Here is a 19,351-nt window from a genome sequence, read left to right as displayed (position 1 = left end):
GTAGTCTTCACACAGTCCTTTTGTGTTTCATAGTTGCTGCTTAGGAGCTGACAGACACCTCGTTTATGGGGACACTATGCACTCAAGAGCCTGAGAGCTCCAATAGAGAAAGAGATAAGGGATCCAGACTATTCAGACCTGAATACAGGGAAGTATATTGAAAACATTTCAGCCAAATGCAGGAAACAGCATTAAATTGGTTTGATCTGGGCGCTGGTGATGAGAAATCCTTCTTTGCTTTCAAGGAAAATGCAGAAGACGCCTCTGCCTTACAATGCTGGGAATGAAGCAACACTTCATATATTCTGACAATGTTTATGGTGTGAGACTAGTTGTTTTTGTCACTTTGTTAAATCTAGTAACAGATGTTTTTGTAAACATTGCAATACGTTTTTTCCCACTATTTGAATTCCATTTTTCTTCTCTTTTCTGATTCCTTAAAATTGGCTAAACTTTTATTGAACAATAGCAAACAACCAGCCACTTACAAACATGAAAACATTCTGAATAAACCCTATTCTAGTTGGTTTATGGATTTTTTTTTTTTGTTACATATAATACACATGATAACAGCAAAATGGAATTAGAATTGAAAAATTGTATTTGTTCATTTTTATCATAATGTTATCCCAGATTAAGTGATTTTTTTTCCAGTTTTTATTTTACTCGACACTAAACCAGTTTGTTTTTTTAGAAGTCATATTTTTATGATCATATGTTTCTTTATATATCTTAATAATACCAATTTATTCATTTTTAGGTGTTATCCTAAACTTTGAAAAATAATTAGGTGTGACAAATGTAAACAACACAGCACCTAAACAGTTACAGTAACATTACCATACTTTTTTATTTAAATGAAGGCTATATTAAGTTACATCTATTTTATCGCATTATCGCATTATCGCATTAGAGGCAACAGGTATAAGCAAATCGCCAACTTGACCTAATGTGAGTTACTGGCTGCGCTTCTCCAGCGCGGCCTGCAGGAGGCAGCATCACACTTAGATCGGCCCGAGTCTACATGTAAAGCGGAAAAAAAGTAGAAGAAGAAGAAGAAGACGAAAACAAGTGGCGCGTTCCTGGAGTTGTCAAAAAAGATGTCAATTTAGTGCATTTCATGTTGTTGTGTTCCACTGTACCCCAGCCGACCAAAATGAATTATTTCTTCGAGCGTTGTTAAGGGATTGTGCTTGTCTCTAGGGTTACAGTTAAGGGTGGGTGGCTATTGTAGTGCAGCTCTTTGCATGTGGTCAGTTGTGTGTTTTGGAGGAAAATGCCTCTTATTAAGCTCAGAGGAGTCACTGTGGACTTTCCCTTCACTCCATACCCGTGCCAGGAGGACTACATGAACAAAGTCATCGAGTGCCTGCAGAATGTAAGAACATGCACTATAGACAAAATTATTGGGACACCACCTTCTAATGAACATGTTTTGACCAGTTTAGTAATTTCCATTTTAGTGGCATATAATGATATTCTAGGGAATTGTGTGCTTCTAATTTTATAGCAACAGTTGTGACAGGACCCTTTTCTATTCTAACATGACAGTGCCTCTGTGTATAAGGCAAGGTTCAAAAAGAAATGATTGAGTCAGTGTGGAAGAACTTGACTGGTCTGCAGAAAGCCAAGTCCTAATCCAAGCTGAACACCTCTGGTGTGACTTTAAATGCAGATCTTGAGCCAAAAACTCATCATGTTCAAACTATTGCTATAAAATTAGATGCACACAACTCCCTGGAATATCATTATAAGCTTTAACATTAAGATTTGTATTCATGGAAACCTGTTCATTAGAACACTTTACTTTTGTTTTGTCCATATAGTGTATACAATCCCAGCTACATTTACAGTCTTGACAGTCATTGAAATACCCTTTGCTTTGACTTGCCAACTACTTTAAATTCAACCCCCGTGTGTCAGTTTAAAAAGTTACACAGAGGACCTTAGAGGACAAAAATGTCCATGTCAAAAACAGTCGTAAAAATATATTAGTGTTTTTTCCCCCTGCTTTCACTGATATGAATCTTGTTACCAACTTGGCACTGTTGTCATACTAAATACTAAGCAGATTTTCTTTTGGATTATTACAGCTGTGTATATGTTAGTGATTAGCAACAACATGTATTTTAATGCATTATTATTTATGTGCAGTGTCAGATTTATTAAAAAAAAGCAAAAAAAAAACTACAATTCATACACACTTTTCACAGTAGACACATACAAACCACACTCTGACATCCACAGAATTATAATTACATAAATTAATTTTTTTTTTCTCTCAGCAGAAGCAGAAAACAGGTAAAAAGTGAGGCTATTCTTTATAGGCCAGAGAAAATGGTTTCATCAGGTGGAAAATAGTCAAAAAATTAGAAATAGTAAATATGTTGTAGCCTTGCCAAAAGATTGAAAGCCTATTAACAAAGAGTGCATACTTTTATGCTTCAGTGGCACTAGGATAAAATATTGCCGTTTCAGTGTGGATCCTTAGTAAGTGTAAAAATACACATTTTATGCTGTTTGCATTAAAACAACCAAAATTAATTACGCACAAGGGTTAAGGTGTATTAAAGATTGAACAGAGCCGAAACTGTACAACGTCTGCCACTTTTTGTTGTTTTCGGAAAGTTAAATAACTTTTTTCTATTAGAGGTAAAATATCATTGTAAATGACATTCTCCTGAAGGTGGAATGACATTTTTGTTTTACTTACCCTTTGATTCATGTATAATATGAAGGCAGTACAAATTAATCTAATGCAATAAAGGTTTTAAAGTCTTCCTGTAAGGTCACATTGTTCCATTCATTGCCTATTAATGGTATGACATGCCCTTGTATTCTTTCAGAAAATGAATGGAGTTCTTGAAAGTCCCACTGGCACAGGTAAAACGCTCTGTCTGCTGTGTTCAGCGCTGGCGTGGAGAGAGCACTTCAAAGACACCATCTCTGCCCGCAAGATAGCAGAGAGAATGGGAGGTGCGGAGCTGTTCCCTGACAGGCCAATGTCATCATGGGGAACAGCAGCCACCGACGGAGACACTCCAAGTATTGTCCTTACACTGATATGACTTATAAACTAAATTCCTTTGACGGTTTACATGCTGGACAACGTTAGGAGTTGTACTTCAAAAAACAAGTGTCATAATCCTGAGTTTTGTCTTTCCTTAATATTTTAGCGTATTACACAGACATCCCCAAGATCATATATGCATCCAGAACCCATTCACAGCTTACGCAAGTCATCAGTGAACTGAAGAACACATCATACAGGTCAGCTGTCTGAATTAATATCACATATTCAAAGGATATTGTGCACTCAGCCATTTATTATCACATTAAGATGTGAAAACATATACCGGTAATGAAAAACATTACATACTGCTAAAAGGTTTTTCAACGTTTTCTGTAATGCATGCACTGCCGTTTTAATAAAAACAAATACAGTAATATTGTGAAATATTATTACAATTTAAAATAACTTTTTGCTATTTTAATATATTTTCAAATGTAATTTATTCATAGTGATGCAATGTTGAATTTTCAGCATCATTACTCCAATCTTCAGTGTCATGTGATCCTTCAGAAATCATTCTGATATGCTGATTTGCTGTTCAAGAAACATTTAAGCATTCTTGCTGATTAAAAATGATTTTATTTAGATTTTTCAATAACAGATTGTATTGTTCTTGATTGCAGGCCAAAGATTTGTGTTTTAGGATCTAGAGAACAGCTATGCATAAACCAGGAAGTGATGCGTCATGAAAGTAACCACATTAAGGTATGATCCACTGTTATTTTAGTATAAGTGAGATACTGTAATAGGCTTTAAGAATATTTAAAATCAGTTTTTATTGTTGTATTTTCCATATTTATTTAAATTTTGGTAATTGTTTTTGCATTTTCTGTGTTTTTAGTTGTTTGTGTATATATATATATATGTATATATACATACATGCATACATACATACACACACACGTTTGTTTTTGTGAAAAGTGGGGACATCCCATAGGCGTAATGGTTTTTATACTGTACAAACTGTATGTGCTATTGCCCTACACCAACCCTACACCTAACCCTACCCCTCACAGGAAACTTTCTGCTATTTCAGATTTTCAATACACTCCATTCTGTGTGATTTATAAGCGTTTTGAAAAGTGGGGACATGGGGTAATGTCCTGAAAAGTAACCTTCTCCTTGTAATACCTGTCATACCCTTGTCATTATACAAATTTATGTCCTCATTTGTCACAAAAACGCGCGCGCACACACACACACATATATACACACACACAGTGGGTACGGAAAGTATTCAGACCCCCTTAAATTTTTCACTCTGTTATATTGCAGCCATTTGCTAAAATCATTTAAGTTCTTTTTTTTTTTTCCCTCATTAATGTACACACAGCACCCCATATTGACAGAAAAACACAGAATTGTTGACATTTTTGCAGATTTATTAAAAAAGAAAAACTGAAATATCACGTGGTCCTAAGTATTCAGACCCTTTGCTCAGTATTTAGTAGAAGCACCCTTTTGATCTAATACAGCCATGAGTCTTTTTGGGAAAGATGCAACAAGTTTTTCACACCTGGATTTGGGGATCCCCTGCCATTCCTCCTTGCAGATCCTCTCCAGTTCTGTCAGGTTGGATGGTAGCGTTGGTGGACAGCCATTTTAGGTCTCTCCAGAGATGCTCAATTGGGTTTAAGTCAGGGCTCTGGCTGGGCCATTCAAGAACAGTCACGGAGTTGTTGTGAAGCCACTCCTTCGTTATTTTAGCTGTGTGCTTAGGGTCATTGTCTTGTTGGAAGGTAAACCTTCGGCCCAGTCTGAGGTCCTGAGCACTCTGGAGAAGGTTTTTGTCCAGGATATGCCTGTACTTGGCCGCATTCATCTTTCCCTCGATTGCAACCAGTCGTCCTGTCCCTGCAGCTGAAAAACACCCCCACAGCATGATGCTGCCACCACCATGCTTCACTGTTGGGACTGTATTGGACAGGTGAGGAGCAGTGCCTGGTTTAGAATTAAGAATTAAGGCCAAAATGTTCTATCTTGGTCTCATCAGACCAGAGAATCTTATTCAGGTGTTTTTTAGCAAACTCCATGCAGGCTTTCATGTGTCTTGCACTGAGGAGAGGCTTCCGTTGGGCCACTCTGCCATAAAGCCCCGACTGGTGGAGGGCTGCAGTGATGGTTGACTTTCTACAACTTTCTCCCATCTCCCGACTGCATCTCTGGAGCTCAGCCACAATGATCTTTGGGTTCTTCTTTACCTCTCTCAGCAAGGCTCCTCTCCCCCGATAGCTCAGTTTGGCCGAACGGCCAGCTCTAGGAAGGGTTCTGGTCGTCCCAAACGTTCTTCCATTTAAGGATTATGGAGGTCACTGTGCTCTTAGGAACCTTAAGTGCAGCAGAAATTTTTTTGTAACCTTGACCAGATCTGTGCCTTGCCACAATTCTGTCTCTGAGCTCTTCAGGCAGTTCCTTTGACCTCATGATTCTCATTTGCTCTGACATGCACTGAGAGCTGTAAGGTCTTATATAGACAGGTGTGTGGCTTTCCTAATCAAGTCCAATCGGTATAATCAAGCTGGACTCAAATGACGGTGTAGAACCATCTCAAGGATGATCAGAAGAAATGGACAGCACCTGAGTTAAATATATGAGTGTCACAGCAAAGGGTCTGAATACTTAGGACCATGTGATATTTCTGTTTTTTTTTGTTTTTTTTTAATAAATCTGCAAAAATGTCAACAATTCTGTTTTTCTGGGGTGCTGTGTGTACATTGAGGAAAAAAAATGAACTTAAATGATTTAAGCAAATGGCTGCAATATAACAAAGAGTGGAAAATTTAAGGGGGTCTGAATACTTTCCGTACCCACTGTGTATATATATATATATATATGTATGTATGCTAGAGGTATACCTCTGCACCATATTAATGAAAGCATTATGTCTTATTTCAAGGTTCACATGTGCAGAGCAAAAGTATCGTCTCGCTCCTGTGCCTTTTACAACAATGTTGATGGTATGAAGACTAACATTCATGACGTACCAGCAGAGCTTTGTGTTATAAAGTTATAATGGCTTTGATTGTTAATTTCTGAATCTGCTTATAAATAGAAACTGTTGACTCTTTCTTTTTGTTTTGTTCCTTTTTAGAGAAAAGCACTGACAAAGAGATCATGAACTCTGTTCTGGATGTGGAAGATCTTGTAAAAATAGGCAAAAAGCAAAGGTGAGACTCTGCATGCTGTTTCATGGCCTTGACTGCAGCACTGAAATAAATAGTTGCGTTTAAAACATCTTAAATCTGCTGATGCAGCATCTGACATATTTCCAGTGTGAGTATTTTCTTTTTGAGTGTTTGTAAGGGTTGAGGGACATTGATCAGACTGTTTGTTCCTGTAGAGTTTGTCCATACTACCTGTCACGCTCACTTAAACAACACGCTGATGTCATCTTCATGCCATACAACTACCTGCTTGACCCAAAGGTGAGACATTTATCCTGCCGATATCATCACTTTAAATACACTACTGTTCATTTTTTTTTTTAATGGTTTTGAAGAAAGTCTCTTATACTAACCAAGACTGCATTTAAAGGGTTATTTCACCCAAAAATGAAAATTCTGTCATGAATTACTCACCTTCATGTCGTTCCAAACCTGTAGGGGTTCGGTGCTTTGCTCAAGGGCACCTTAGTCATGGTATCGAAGGTGGAGAGAGTGCTGTTCATTCACAATCCCCACCTTCAATTCCTGCCGGCGCGAGAATCAAACCGGCAACCTTCAGGTTACAAGCCCGACTCCTTAACCATTAGGCCACGACTACCCCTTTATGTTGTAATCATTATATATTTCTCCACGAGTTCGTCTGTCCTTCCGGTCCTGATGGTTAATGGTACGAATTGGCTTGCTGTCCTCGATGGAGGCAGGAACCCTAGGCTCGGCTTGAGCTCAGAGTTCAACCCCCCATTACGGCACTACATAGAGGGAGTATGACAGAAATAGAGGAGGAGATGGGGTGCTGGAAGAATTGTCGCTGGGACGGCGCAATGACTGCTGGTTATATACTGTAGGCTCGTGATGATTGACAGGACTGAATGATTAGGCTCCTCCCAAACCTACGTTTAGAACTTCATTTATTTGTTGTGTGTTTTTCTGGGATAGATCTGTTTGATTTTATTCTAAATTGATTTTTGTTGATTCACAGAGTCGAAGAGCACACAACATAGAGCTGAAAGGAGCTGTGGTTATTTTTGATGAGGCTCATAATGTTGTAAGTATCTTATAATGTTTTTTGGGACCTCAAAGTCATTCAGCATGTGAAATTATGCAGTTCTGTGTGCTTGCTTTTTTATATTTATATTCTACTATTTGTCTGCATTATCAGGAGAAGATGTGTGAAGAGTCCACCTCGTTTGACCTCACCCCTTACGACCTGATTTCTGCCATTGAGGCCGTGGATCGACTGCTGCGGGAACAAGCCTCAGACATCAGCAAAGCAGATTCTGCTGAAGATTTTAATGTGGAATCACTGAACTCTGGTTAGTTTATATTTGTCAAGATTTTCTTTTCCTATTCAAAATATTGTGTATATATTTTAAATATTATATGAAATTATTTATATATATATATGTGTATATATGTGTGTGTGTGTGTGTGTGTGTGTGTGTGTGTATATATTGTAACTCATACATGCATGATATATACTCCTTATAATTAACTCCCTTGTTTTTATCATATATGTATTATTTTGCAGGATTGAAACTGGATATTACCACAATTGCAAAAATAAAACGTAGGTTGCATTTTAAAAGTTAATATTGTAGTACAGTATTATGCTTACAGAGTTGTTTGGAATCCATTTTTCAGTATAAAGAAAAACATTTTCCTCAACGCACAACTTAATAATCTTTCAGAAATTTTGATGGATCTGGAATCTTCCATTAACGGTTTTGAGATGCCAGCGAATAATCAAGGAATCACCAAACCTGGCAGGTCAGTGGAGTTCAGTGCTGCAAATGTGTATCCATGACCTTGATATATTGACAGTAAAAATACACAACAGCTAATATTCTGTCTCTTCCTCTCTTAAAGTTTCATATATGAGCTTTTTCAAACGGCTCATGTGAACTCTGATACTAAAATAGCTGTGGTGGAAGCCATGGAGCAGATCACAGGATATTTAGCAGGGAGTGAGTGTTTACGAAATGGTCTTTACAAATCCTCAATATAATTGACTTTTTCTGTTTATTAGTGCAGCTTTGATGCACATATGTCATTATTTTTTTTGCAGGGCCTGGTGTCTTTATGAACACTAGTGGTCTACAGAAAGTGGCGGATATAATCCAGGTCAGGAGCATGTTAAAGGGATCAGTTGGCTGTTTTCTGTATTTTTGTTCTATATTTATTATGTTTGTTTCTTTATCGTTATTCAGCTGGTGTTTGTGGCTGAACCTCCAGAGGGCAGCAAGACATCACAGATGGGAAACAGCATGAAGGAGTTTAAGGTTTGCTCCAATTGATTTTCATATTCATGCTGTCTTCATCAGAACATGAAGTTGTCTGAACACATCAGGTTTTAGGTTTTCTCCAGTCAAGTCAAATGGTACATTTATATCTCTGATTATTTTAAGAGCGGAGATGTTGCTGTTTTTAAAATTAAGGCCAGTTCAAGTTGTGGTTTTGTCCTGAGTTTTAATGTGAAATTCCATCATGCATACATCCCATTCCATCTAACTTTTTGGAAAGAAATTAATACTTTTTTTTCAGCAAGGATGCATTAAATTGATCAAACAAAAAAATAGTAAAGACATTTAGAATGTTACAAAAGATTTCTGTTTTGAATAATGGATAAAAGCCAGGATAAAAAAAAATCCACAAAAATATTAAGCAGCAAAACTGTTTTCACTATTGGTAATAATCATAAATGTTTCTTGAACAGCAAATCAGCATATTAGAATGATTTCTGAAGGATCATGTGGCATGGAAGACTGGAGTAATGAGGCTGAAAATTCAGCTTTGCATCAAAAGAATATATTATAATTGAAAATATATTAAAATAGAAAACAGTCATTTTAAAGTGTAATGATGTTTCACAGTATTACAGTTTCTGCTGTATGTTTGATCCTTGTTGAGCATAAGTTTTCTCTCAAAAACATTAAATGATCTTACTGACCCCAGATTATTGGATTCTATAGTATATGTTCCTCTAGTCATTGTGTTTCTCTTCCAATCTCTGCTCCTGATTCCTGAATCTGTCTCATATCAGGTCCACATTCATCCAGACACCAGCAACTTCAAGAAGAAACAGATGACTGATGTATGGGCTTCCTCCTCTACCAAAAAACAAGGTATTGCTCAATCTCTGAGAAACCTCATGTTTAGTAAATGTGCTTTCAAAAGGGGTTTGATATTCTGGAAAACCTGTTTTTGTGCAGTTTCCAAGTCATGGAGAATCTGAGAGGAGAGTTATTATTGCTTCAATATTAGAAGTGTTTGTTGCCTTGGTGCACATACATGCAGATTCCACAAAGAAATGCCGAAAAAAGTGAACTTGCACGTTAAACTTGTATGCCTGAGAAATCTATAAAAGATTGAAAGTGTGTTTGCATATTTTATAGGGAATGTGCTGAGTTACTGGTGTTTTTCTCCGGGGTTCAGCATGCAGGAGTTGCTCAGACAGGGAGTACGCAGCATCATTCTGACCAGTGGAACTCTCTCGCCGCTCTCATCCTTCACCTGTGAAATGCAAATGTTAGTGCTCTTCTCCTCTAGCTGTCCCCTCTGAGGTTTATGAGTTGATGTGGGTTGGGTGCTAATTCACTGCTGATTTTTCTGCAGTCCTTTCCCTGTATCCTTGGAGAATCCTCACGTCATCCAGCGTGATCAGATCTTCGTCAGTATCATTGAAAAAGGTCCAGACGGCGTGCAGTTGAGCACAGCCTTTGACAGGAGGTGAGTGTTTTATCAAGGGTTGTTCAGTCAAATTAACTGCCTCTGCTGAAGGGGAAGAACTGCCATTCAAAGTTTGGCGTCTGTAATTTAGTACATATATTTAGCAAAGACAAATTCAATTGATTTAAGTGACAGGAAAGACGTTTATAGTAACTAAAGATTTCTATTACAAATAAATGCTGTTCTTTCAACTGTTTTCAACATTGATAATAATAATAAATGTTCCTTGAGCAACAAATCAGCATATTAGAGTGATTTCTGAAGGATCATGTGACACTGAAGACTGGAGCAATGATGCTGAAAATTGCATCACAGGAATAAATTACATTTTAAATGTAAATGTTATTGTAGTTAGCTAAAACATTTTACTGAAATGTATTAGCTAGTTCAAAGGCAATATTTCTTAATTTAGTTTAACTTGATGTACTAAAATAAAAACTGAAATATTAATAAAAAATATATAGACACATAAAATTACTAAAAATGACAAACACACAACAACCAAAATTTGGTACCAAAATTGTAACTACAATGAACATGGAAAATATAAAAATAAAAACTGATTCAAAATATTAATAAAAACTGTAATAGTGTCTGTTACTGTTATTTTTATCTGAAATGTGATATCTATATTGCCCATGGGCTGTCAAGGCCCAAAAAGACAAATGTTATCTAATTTTTTTTTTTAATTCCAGGGACAAAATTCTAATTTTTGTTTAGTTTAGCTGGATGTACTAAAATAACTAAAGCTAAAACTGAAATAAAAATAATAAAAACTGTATGGACAAAGAACTAATAAAAATGCCAAAAATACTAAAACTTTAACTAAAAAAGGTTAGACAGAAAATATACAAATAAAAGCTAATGCAAACTATTAATAAAAACTATAGTAGTTTCTCACTGATACTAAAACACTGCTGTAAAAGCAGTTCATGTGACATGTTTGCTATGTTTAGAGTCTTCTGAATCCATATGACTGGTTTGTGTGAAAAGGTTCAGTTTAGTATGTGAACATGGCTCTTTGGTTTTTGAAGGTTTGTTCCTGAAAACATGTCGTCGATGGGAAACACTCTGGGTGAGAGATCCTTACACAAAACAGTAGCTGATCTGATCACTTATTGGTTATAATCTGATGATCAGCATGATTATCAGTGTAATGATTATTATTGGCTTTGCAGTCAATCTGGCACGGGTGGTGCCTCATGGACTGCTGGTGTTCTTCCCCTCGTATCCGGTGATGGATAAGACTCTGGAGTTCTGGAGGGTGAGCTTGTATTTCAGTCTGACCGCAATAAAGCTGCAATTACCTGTGAGGAAAAATATGTAGCTGACTCAACAATTCAAATACATCAATTCAAATAAGCTATGATTTTTATTAGGAATAACATTGTTTAGGCATATTTGTGAACTGGTTCTGCTGATTCATTGGGTTTCTGCATGTCTTCAAAAGTCTTAATTCACCCCTCCACAAATTAAGTCCTTAAATTGGAACAGAAAGTCTTAATTTCATAAAGTCATGCCATTCAATGTTTCATGCACTGCAAAAATATTTTCCGCAGTGTTTTTGTTTTCCAATACAAATATCCTTACATCAGGATATATTTGCTTGAGATGTAGAGTGAAGATTTGAAGTCTTGTTTTCTGAGAAACTGTTCATGTTTAAAACTATCAATCGGGAATTAAAACTTGTTTTCCCTTTGAATTAAGTAAATTTTTCTGAGCCCATTGGCAGATATTTGTTCTTGTTTTATTCATAAATTCACGTATTGATCCATTTGTCATAAGTCAAGACTTCTTTCTTATATTTGCCCTGAAAAGAAAAAGAAAAATACCGAATGTCACTTTTTTTGCAGAAGGTACAGTAAAAGCTATTTGCATAATAACGATTGGCAGCAAAGCTATTTAAACCATAAGCTTTTTTTTAGTACTATGAATTAAAAAGTAATGAAGAATTGTTGACAGCTGTATTTTCAAACTTTGAAGCACTGTTAACACAAGACATTTACATTTAGAGGCCATATTGATGTATTGCATTCCATTCAATTTATTCCTTAAATTTGCTTTATTTGGCCTCAAAAAGGTTATAAAAGTCTTAAATTACCTTCATAAAACCTGCAGAAACCCTGTTTATTGTGAATTAAATGAAATGCTATTTTACAAGCATTTTTATTTTTATTTTTTTTACAAGTTTCCTTTTTTAGGGTAAAATTGATGTAGATTTTGTGATTACCTTGTTCCTCTTTTGCCAACTGTACACCACTCCCTTCACTCTCTCAGGCTAATGGACATGCCGATCGCATTGAGAATGTGAAGCCCATGTTTGTAGAACCGAGGGGTAAAGGCACTTTTACAGAGGTAACCGCTATTGCTATAACTGTTCACTCAGCATGAGTTGATATTGATGCTATCATAATGCTAACACAGCTTGATCTGCACAAGCTGTCAGTCAGTGCCGCTCTGAAACTGGATTCTCTTGCAGGTGATCGGTGGTTATTATGACAAGGTGAATGACCCAAACTCCAGCGGAGGCAGCTTCTTTGCCGTATGCAGAGGAAAGGTGAGACTATAAATATTTGATGCAATAAAAAATACTTTATTATGGACCAAGACCAGTAACATCAACACATTTTTTCTGTTTTCCAAGGCAAGCGAGGGGTTGGATTTTGCAGACACGTACGGTCGAGGGGTTGTGATCACTGGGCTTCCCTTCCCCCCCAGGATGGACCCCAGAGTGGTGCTAAAAATGCAGTATCTGGATGAGATGTGCAAGAATAAAATTAGTGGAGTGAAGGTACCTGCTCTTCAAGATTTAATATTAACATGTTTATTTATTACAATTTTAATTCAATTAAAAATCTATTAATTATTCAAACCTATTATTTATATTTATTTTATATGTATATTTTAGAAATGAATACTTATTTAGCAAGGATCCGTCAAATTGACCAAAAGTAATATGCAAATCAGCATATTAGTGGTTTCTGAAGGATCATGTGACACTGACAGCTGGAGTAATGATGCTGAAATTCAGCTTTAACATCACAGGAATCAATGACATTTTAAAATGTATATTAATATAGAAAACAGTTTTGTAAATTGTGATATTTCACAATATTTCTATTTTTACTGTACTTTTGGATCAAATAATTGCAGAAACATTTTATAAATGTTGATAAACAAAAAAACTGTATTCACCCCAAACGTTTTAACACTAGTGAAAATATGAATTATTTATTAATTTATTCAGAAATAAACTAAAGATATAATTCATACATATAATGTAAATGAATGCAGTCTTTTTTCTTCTTTTTTCTGAATTAATTCATTTTGATATTTGGGGAATAAAGTGAAAATATCAGGATGGTACAACTTTCCTGATATTATAATGAAGAGAAATTCCTTAGTAAAAGAATCAAATTCTTGAAAAGTAGTTTATTGAATATTATATTTATTATTTCTTAGGGAAAAAATGTCCTGTTTTGACCTTTTATGACATGGCAAGGTTAGTTTAGGTTGTAAATATGTCATACAATCCCCAAATTATATTTTTGACCCTGGACCACAAAACCAGTCTTAAGTCGCTGGGGTATATTTGTAGCAATAGCCAACAATACATTGTATGAGTCAAAATGATCAATTTTTCTTTTATGCCAAAAATCATTAGTATATTAAGTAAAGATCATGTTCCATGAAGATATTTTGGAAATTTCCTACCGTAAATATATCAAAACTTCATTTTTGATTAGTAATATGCATTGCTAAGAACATCATTTGGACAACTTTAAAGTTATATTAATATTTCTCAATATTTCGATATTGTTTTTTTTTTGCACTCTCAGATTACAGATTTCCAAATAGTTGTATCTCAGCCAAATATTGTCCTATGGAAAGCTTATTAATTCAGCTTTCAGATGATGTATAAATCTCAATTTCAAAAAATTTACCCTTATGACTGGTTTTATGATCCAGAGTCACATTAATGCATTAATAATTCAAGATATCTGTGAAAATAAATTTAAAAAAAAATTACCAATACCTTAAAATATTTATATTTTATTTGAATATTGTATTATTTAGTACATATGTAATTTTTTGAAGTGTTTACACTCACATGTATTCAAGGTGTAAAGAAAACCTGCAGTGAACTGCATATGGTTCAGGTAGAGCTGTGTGTTCTTATGGTCTGTCTGGTTGTTTAGTATCTGTCTGGGCAGGAGTGGTACAGACAGCAGGCCTCTCGAGCCGTCAATCAAGCCATTGGCAGAGTGATCCGGCACAAAGAAGACTACGGAGCTATTTTCCTCTGTGATCACAGGTCAGTGCTATTTACTACAACAGCAATCCCCAGTTTGACTGGAGAGCAGGTACGCAGGTATTAATGTTCTGGGTTTATAATTCCAGGTTCAAAGGCACAGAAGCCCGTAATCAGCTTCCTTCATGGGTGAGGCCGTATGTTAAGATTTATGATGGCTTTGGTACCATGGTCCGTGATGCGGCTCATTTCTTTCGGACGGCCCAAAAAACCGTAAGTCCATTTCTTGTTTATGTTTTTTCCTGTTCCACGAATCTGTTAATAAGAGCTGACATGCACATTTCTTGGTCGATTTGTGTATCAGAGACCAGTTCCTGTTAGGAAAGAAAAAGAGGCCTGTAAAAATCAGGCAGACACCGGGCCGCTCAACACAGGCTCCAGCTGTCCTGCTAAGAGTGTCTGGCTCAGTGACACCTCTCAAAAGGCCAAAACACTAGACTCGCACGTCCCCAGCCTAAAGAGGAGAAAATTAGGTGAGCTCACCTCTATTCATCCTTTTTTCTGGCCTTTTAATGAGGTCTGAGGCTCTTGGATGACTGTTCATTAATACATATTTCACATCTTGGAGGTTTATGTCTCCAACTTTTATGAATGTCCTGCTTGAATCTACTGTATTTTTATTTTTTTTTAACAGTAATCGATAAAAAGTCAAGTAATTAAGCAATGAATTATAATTTGGTCTCATTCTGAGACTGTGATTTATAAAACAGCCCAATTGAACCAATTAAACATTAACATTAGATAATGTTAGGAGACAACTCTGTTTTTAATGGAGACAGAACCCTTAGATTTGATCATTTGGAGGATGTTTTGACATTGATTTTTATTTAATTGCAGTCAGTTACTGTACTTGTCAAAAGTTTTTTATTTATTTTTTTAAGTTTTTTGTTTTTTAAATGTTTTAAATGAAGTCTTTTATGTTCACCAAGGCTGCATTCATGTGCTCAAAAATACAGTAAAAACACTAATTTAGTGAAATATTATTACAAAATAAATTAAAATATAAAACTGAATTTTCAGCATCATTACTCCAGTCTTCAGTGTCACATGATCCTTCAGAAATCATTCTAATATGCTGATTTGGTGCTTAAGAAGCATTTATTATTATTTTCAATGCTGAAAATGCTGTGGTGCTTAATATATATGCAGAAACCAGGATTATACTTTCATTCAAATTTTTGGGGTTTGTGTGCATGTTTTTAATAGAAATTAATGCATTTATTTTGCAAATATGCATTAAATTGCATATCATCTCTGATGATTTAAAAAATCATTGTTTTCAAACTTTTGTACATTCAGTGCGAGTCAGTTAAAATTATTGTGATGTTTTAGAGTCAGAAGAGCATTCTGGGCGGGATGGAGCGGCCAGACTTTGCATTCAATATGAGATGGAGATGACAAGTAAAAGGAAACCAGTCAGCCTGCTGGATGCCCTGGATGACACAAGCAACAAAGGAGGGAGGGAAGACTCCATGCCTGGGGAAGAAAGAGTGAGACAAGAATTAAATCGCTAGAGAAATCATTTAGTTGCTCTCTTTCCAAACCAATTTTATTTTCTTTCTGCCATTTAGCACAAAAGGATATGTAATGCAGAATGTCAGAGCAGCTGTTTTCCATATATTGAAAGTGCACGGGATGTATATGGCAATGGTCCAAAAGAGGACAATTCAGTGTGAGAAACACTGGTGTAGGCAGTGATTTCACATTTCTCAGAGATATTGGAAGTGAATAACCTAGAAAATGATTTTTTTTTGCTGAATAAATGAGATATGAATGGTAAGAAATTACCTCATAAATCATGATTGGGGTTTTGAATGACACCATGATCTCTTTTTATCTGTTTCTCAGATCTTTCTACTTTCATCAATTTAGCTCATTGTGCACGTCTGTAAAAAATTCCTCATGCCGTAAAATAACTGTGATCAAATCTTTTTGCTAATTTTCCCTTTCTCATTGGTCTTTGACCCTGCAGGCGAGTCGCTTGTCGACTCTTTCCCTCCAGCATGACAAACGTCTGGATGATGAATCAAGGGGTGGGAAACGGAAAATTAAAGTTGTTCAAGAGCGGGTGAGGGATCTTGATTGAATTTTTGCGTGTTGTATGCTTTTGGTGTATGTAGACCTTATTCTATTGATTACAAGACTATGCAAAAATTTGAATTAAAAGATTAGATTCATATTCATCCAAAAAGTGACATATAAAATGTTCTATATATATATATATATATATATATATATATAATATAAATGAATGAATGAATGAATGGTAGTGTTTTTAAAATACCAGATCAGATAAACACGTAGACTCTACAATTAAGCTATTCATAGGTTTCCTCTAAAACTGACATTGTATTTGCAATTTAAAATTTGGTGACATAGATAATTACACACTTCACCTTTAAATTTAGTGGATTACCAAAATGGATTTGTGCATCTCTTTTGTATTAAATGAAATGCATTTTATGTCTTCTGCTGGCTGTGCTTCAGAAGACAGTGGCTTCCTGTACTGTAAAACAGGCAAAGCTTTCATGATGGAGCTGAGACGATGCCTGAGTCACGAGAACTTCAAGCTCATCATGGAGGCGCTGCAGTCCTACAAGACAACCAATGACCTGAGTGACCTTCTTGCTAATGTGACTGAACCGCTCATACAAGACCACAACACACACTGTCTGCTCAGAGGTGCAGAATCACGACACATCCTTCAAGCAAATTACATTTCCACTGCTAATTCAACTAATATGCCTTCTAACATTTGAATTCCCTTCACTGGTCTCTGATTGTGACTGGAATCAAAACTGGCAGATAAAGAGCATCATCTTCTTTTTCTCAAGGTCTTTATCAATTTATTCGTCCACACCATAAGAAAGAGTTCGATGAGCATTGTTTGGAGTTCACAGGTGAAGGCTGTGGCTATAAACAAGAGCATTCGCTGCCCAGGGAGGAGCGAGAGGCTCTCAGGCAGAACACAGGTAACATCTGACTTGTAAATAGTGTATAACAGTTACAGGAAACTTTTAGAACTGATTTTTTTCTCTCCATAATGATAAATAACATTGTTTTATGTTTTCCTTTTCTAGTGAAAACTGAGATGTCACCTGTGAATCCACCCAGTGAGCAGCTGAATTCGAGTCAACAGCTGAACCAAGGTGGTTCTCACCTGAGAACCGCAGAACTCAACGGTGGGGATGGTAAAATTGGAGGTATATTGGAGTTTATTGGTATTAACTGCAATTAAAAAGGTCTTGTATAGGGTGGCCATCCGTCCAGTTTTAAAACACCACGTCTGTCTATTGGCGAATGCTTGAGCTGCTCATTTATCCTCTTTTTAAGACTACTGTTTTATATTTTATACAATGGCTAATATTCTAAATAAATAAAACAAATCAAGTTAAAATTAAGCGACATACACTTTATATGCTAAATTGTCAATATGGCTGTTTTGCTCTGTTTTGCCAACATTGCATCACTGATCAACGCAGTGTTTTGTATCTGAATGAGTCAGCGTTTTTGAACAAATCAGGTGAGTCAGTGATTCAATAAGCCATTCATGAAGACAGTTGCTAAATTCAAAAGTGCATACTAGTAAGAGTAGTATGCTAGTATGCAATTCCGAAATAGAGTCACTTGCTTAATTTCTAAATGAATCGGCCATTTTGAACGAATTGATTGAATGAGTGAATCAGTGACTGGCTTAATATGACTTGTCGCCACCTACTGATGGTTTTAGTTTCATATTTAAAGCTTCATAATTCTGTATTCAGTTTATTTTATATCTAACGCATTCATCTCCTAACATTATTTATGAATTTTAACTGCAGGGTAAATGCATTTGTGGCATCAGCATTAAACAGTCTGTGTAAATGCATCGAAATGTAGAAATCTAGATGCACTTTTGTGATACAAAGATAGATTTTATTGATTTTGATGCCCTACTGTCTTATTATTCTAACTGAATTTATTGAATTTACATGAAAGATGATGTATACATTTAATAAGTTTAGAAAATTTGCCCTCATAAAGGGGAAAAATATTGTCTATTAAATGGAAAAGTTTATTTTTTGTTACTGCTTTAGGATTATTTTTCAGTTTTTATTCTGGCTTCAAATCTTGCATAGTGTCCTCCTTTTTGGTGTTACAGGAATTGCCACCCTATTCTTGATGCAGACGTTTGTACTTTTTAGAAATTGTTTTTGGAAATTTTTACAGTGAATGTGAGAAGTGAAGTCCAGAAGCCACAAACATCCATCAAAGAAGGTCTGTCGTGCTCCTCTCTGCTGTCAGACATTAAACAGGCCATCGGTGCAGAAAAAACCCGTCAGATGTTTTTGGCCTTGCAGGCCTATAAAACATCAAACAATTATGAACAGATGGTGTCAACTGTTGTGAGTTTATTGACTGAGAGAGATGAAGACATCGCTCTACTAGAACGTTAGTCTGTTTCTTTTAGATTCATCATAACCTTTTAAATTTTTTATTAAACCGGTATCTGTTGGGAAAGAGGCTGAACTTGTTGGGTCTGGTCTAGGGTTGACTGTGCTCATTCGACCACAGCACAGGAAGCAGTTCGGTGAGCTGTTAAAATCCTTGACCGGAAATGATTCTGTTGCAAACCAGGATTTAGCAGACATGGGATCAAGTCAACTAAATCAAGGTATTCTTTGTAATACTTGTGTGTAAATATTGTATTCTGCAACTGGGATGGTAGATAAATATGCTAATCATTCTTAATTGTTATTTTTCGTTGCAGCATCTCCATTATCTACAGGAAAGACTCAAAGCAAGATATCATCCTTTTTTTCATGAATGCTGCTCTAAGATATTTCTCTAAGCTGCTCTAAGATATCAGTATCTTCATAGTTTTTTACATATACCATGCATGAAGAGATTTAAGCAGGAGAATGTTGAAAAAAAAACCCTGATATTTGTTATATGTAATTATATTTTGTCAATAAACACTTTACATTAATTTTTTAAATAAATAAAAGAACTTTATACTTCTTTTAAATGGTGTTTTTTCAAGTTCTTTTTTATTAATGTTAAAAAAATAAATAAATGATAAATAGCATGTGAGTG

At 35.7% G+C, this 19,351-nt stretch overlaps 1 protein-coding gene across 1 annotated transcript; it reads left to right on the top strand.

The window, feature by feature from the left end:
* The first annotated feature begins 1,035 nt into the window (after positions 1-1,035).
* Positions 1,036-19,250, top strand: rtel1 (regulator of telomere elongation helicase 1). Its single transcript, XM_058792440.1, is given in 34 exon segments — positions 1,036-1,378; positions 2,847-3,045; positions 3,177-3,270; positions 3,697-3,778; positions 5,970-6,030; positions 6,165-6,240; positions 6,414-6,498; positions 7,217-7,282; positions 7,397-7,550; positions 7,766-7,804; positions 7,926-8,004; positions 8,104-8,201; positions 8,303-8,358; positions 8,445-8,516; positions 9,278-9,359; positions 9,630-9,762; positions 9,850-9,963; positions 10,998-11,038; positions 11,142-11,227; positions 12,241-12,318; positions 12,443-12,520; positions 12,608-12,754; positions 14,163-14,278; positions 14,365-14,488; positions 14,580-14,748; positions 15,608-15,765; positions 16,248-16,343; positions 16,763-16,781; positions 16,784-16,957; positions 17,110-17,247; positions 17,356-17,478; positions 18,485-18,706; positions 18,804-18,929; positions 19,026-19,250. Coding segments are annotated over 34 exon segments (3,543 nt in total). The 5' UTR covers positions 1,036-1,276; the 3' UTR covers positions 19,082-19,250.
* Positions 19,251-19,351: the final 101 nt, after the last annotated feature.

Source organism: Onychostoma macrolepis, chromosome 11 (assembly GCF_012432095.1).
Source record: "Onychostoma macrolepis isolate SWU-2019 chromosome 11, ASM1243209v1, whole genome shotgun sequence".
Taxonomy (NCBI): domain Eukaryota; kingdom Metazoa; phylum Chordata; class Actinopteri; order Cypriniformes; family Cyprinidae; genus Onychostoma; species Onychostoma macrolepis.
Note: the sequence above shows the minus strand (reverse complement) of the source record. Positions and strands in the feature narration are given on the sequence as shown.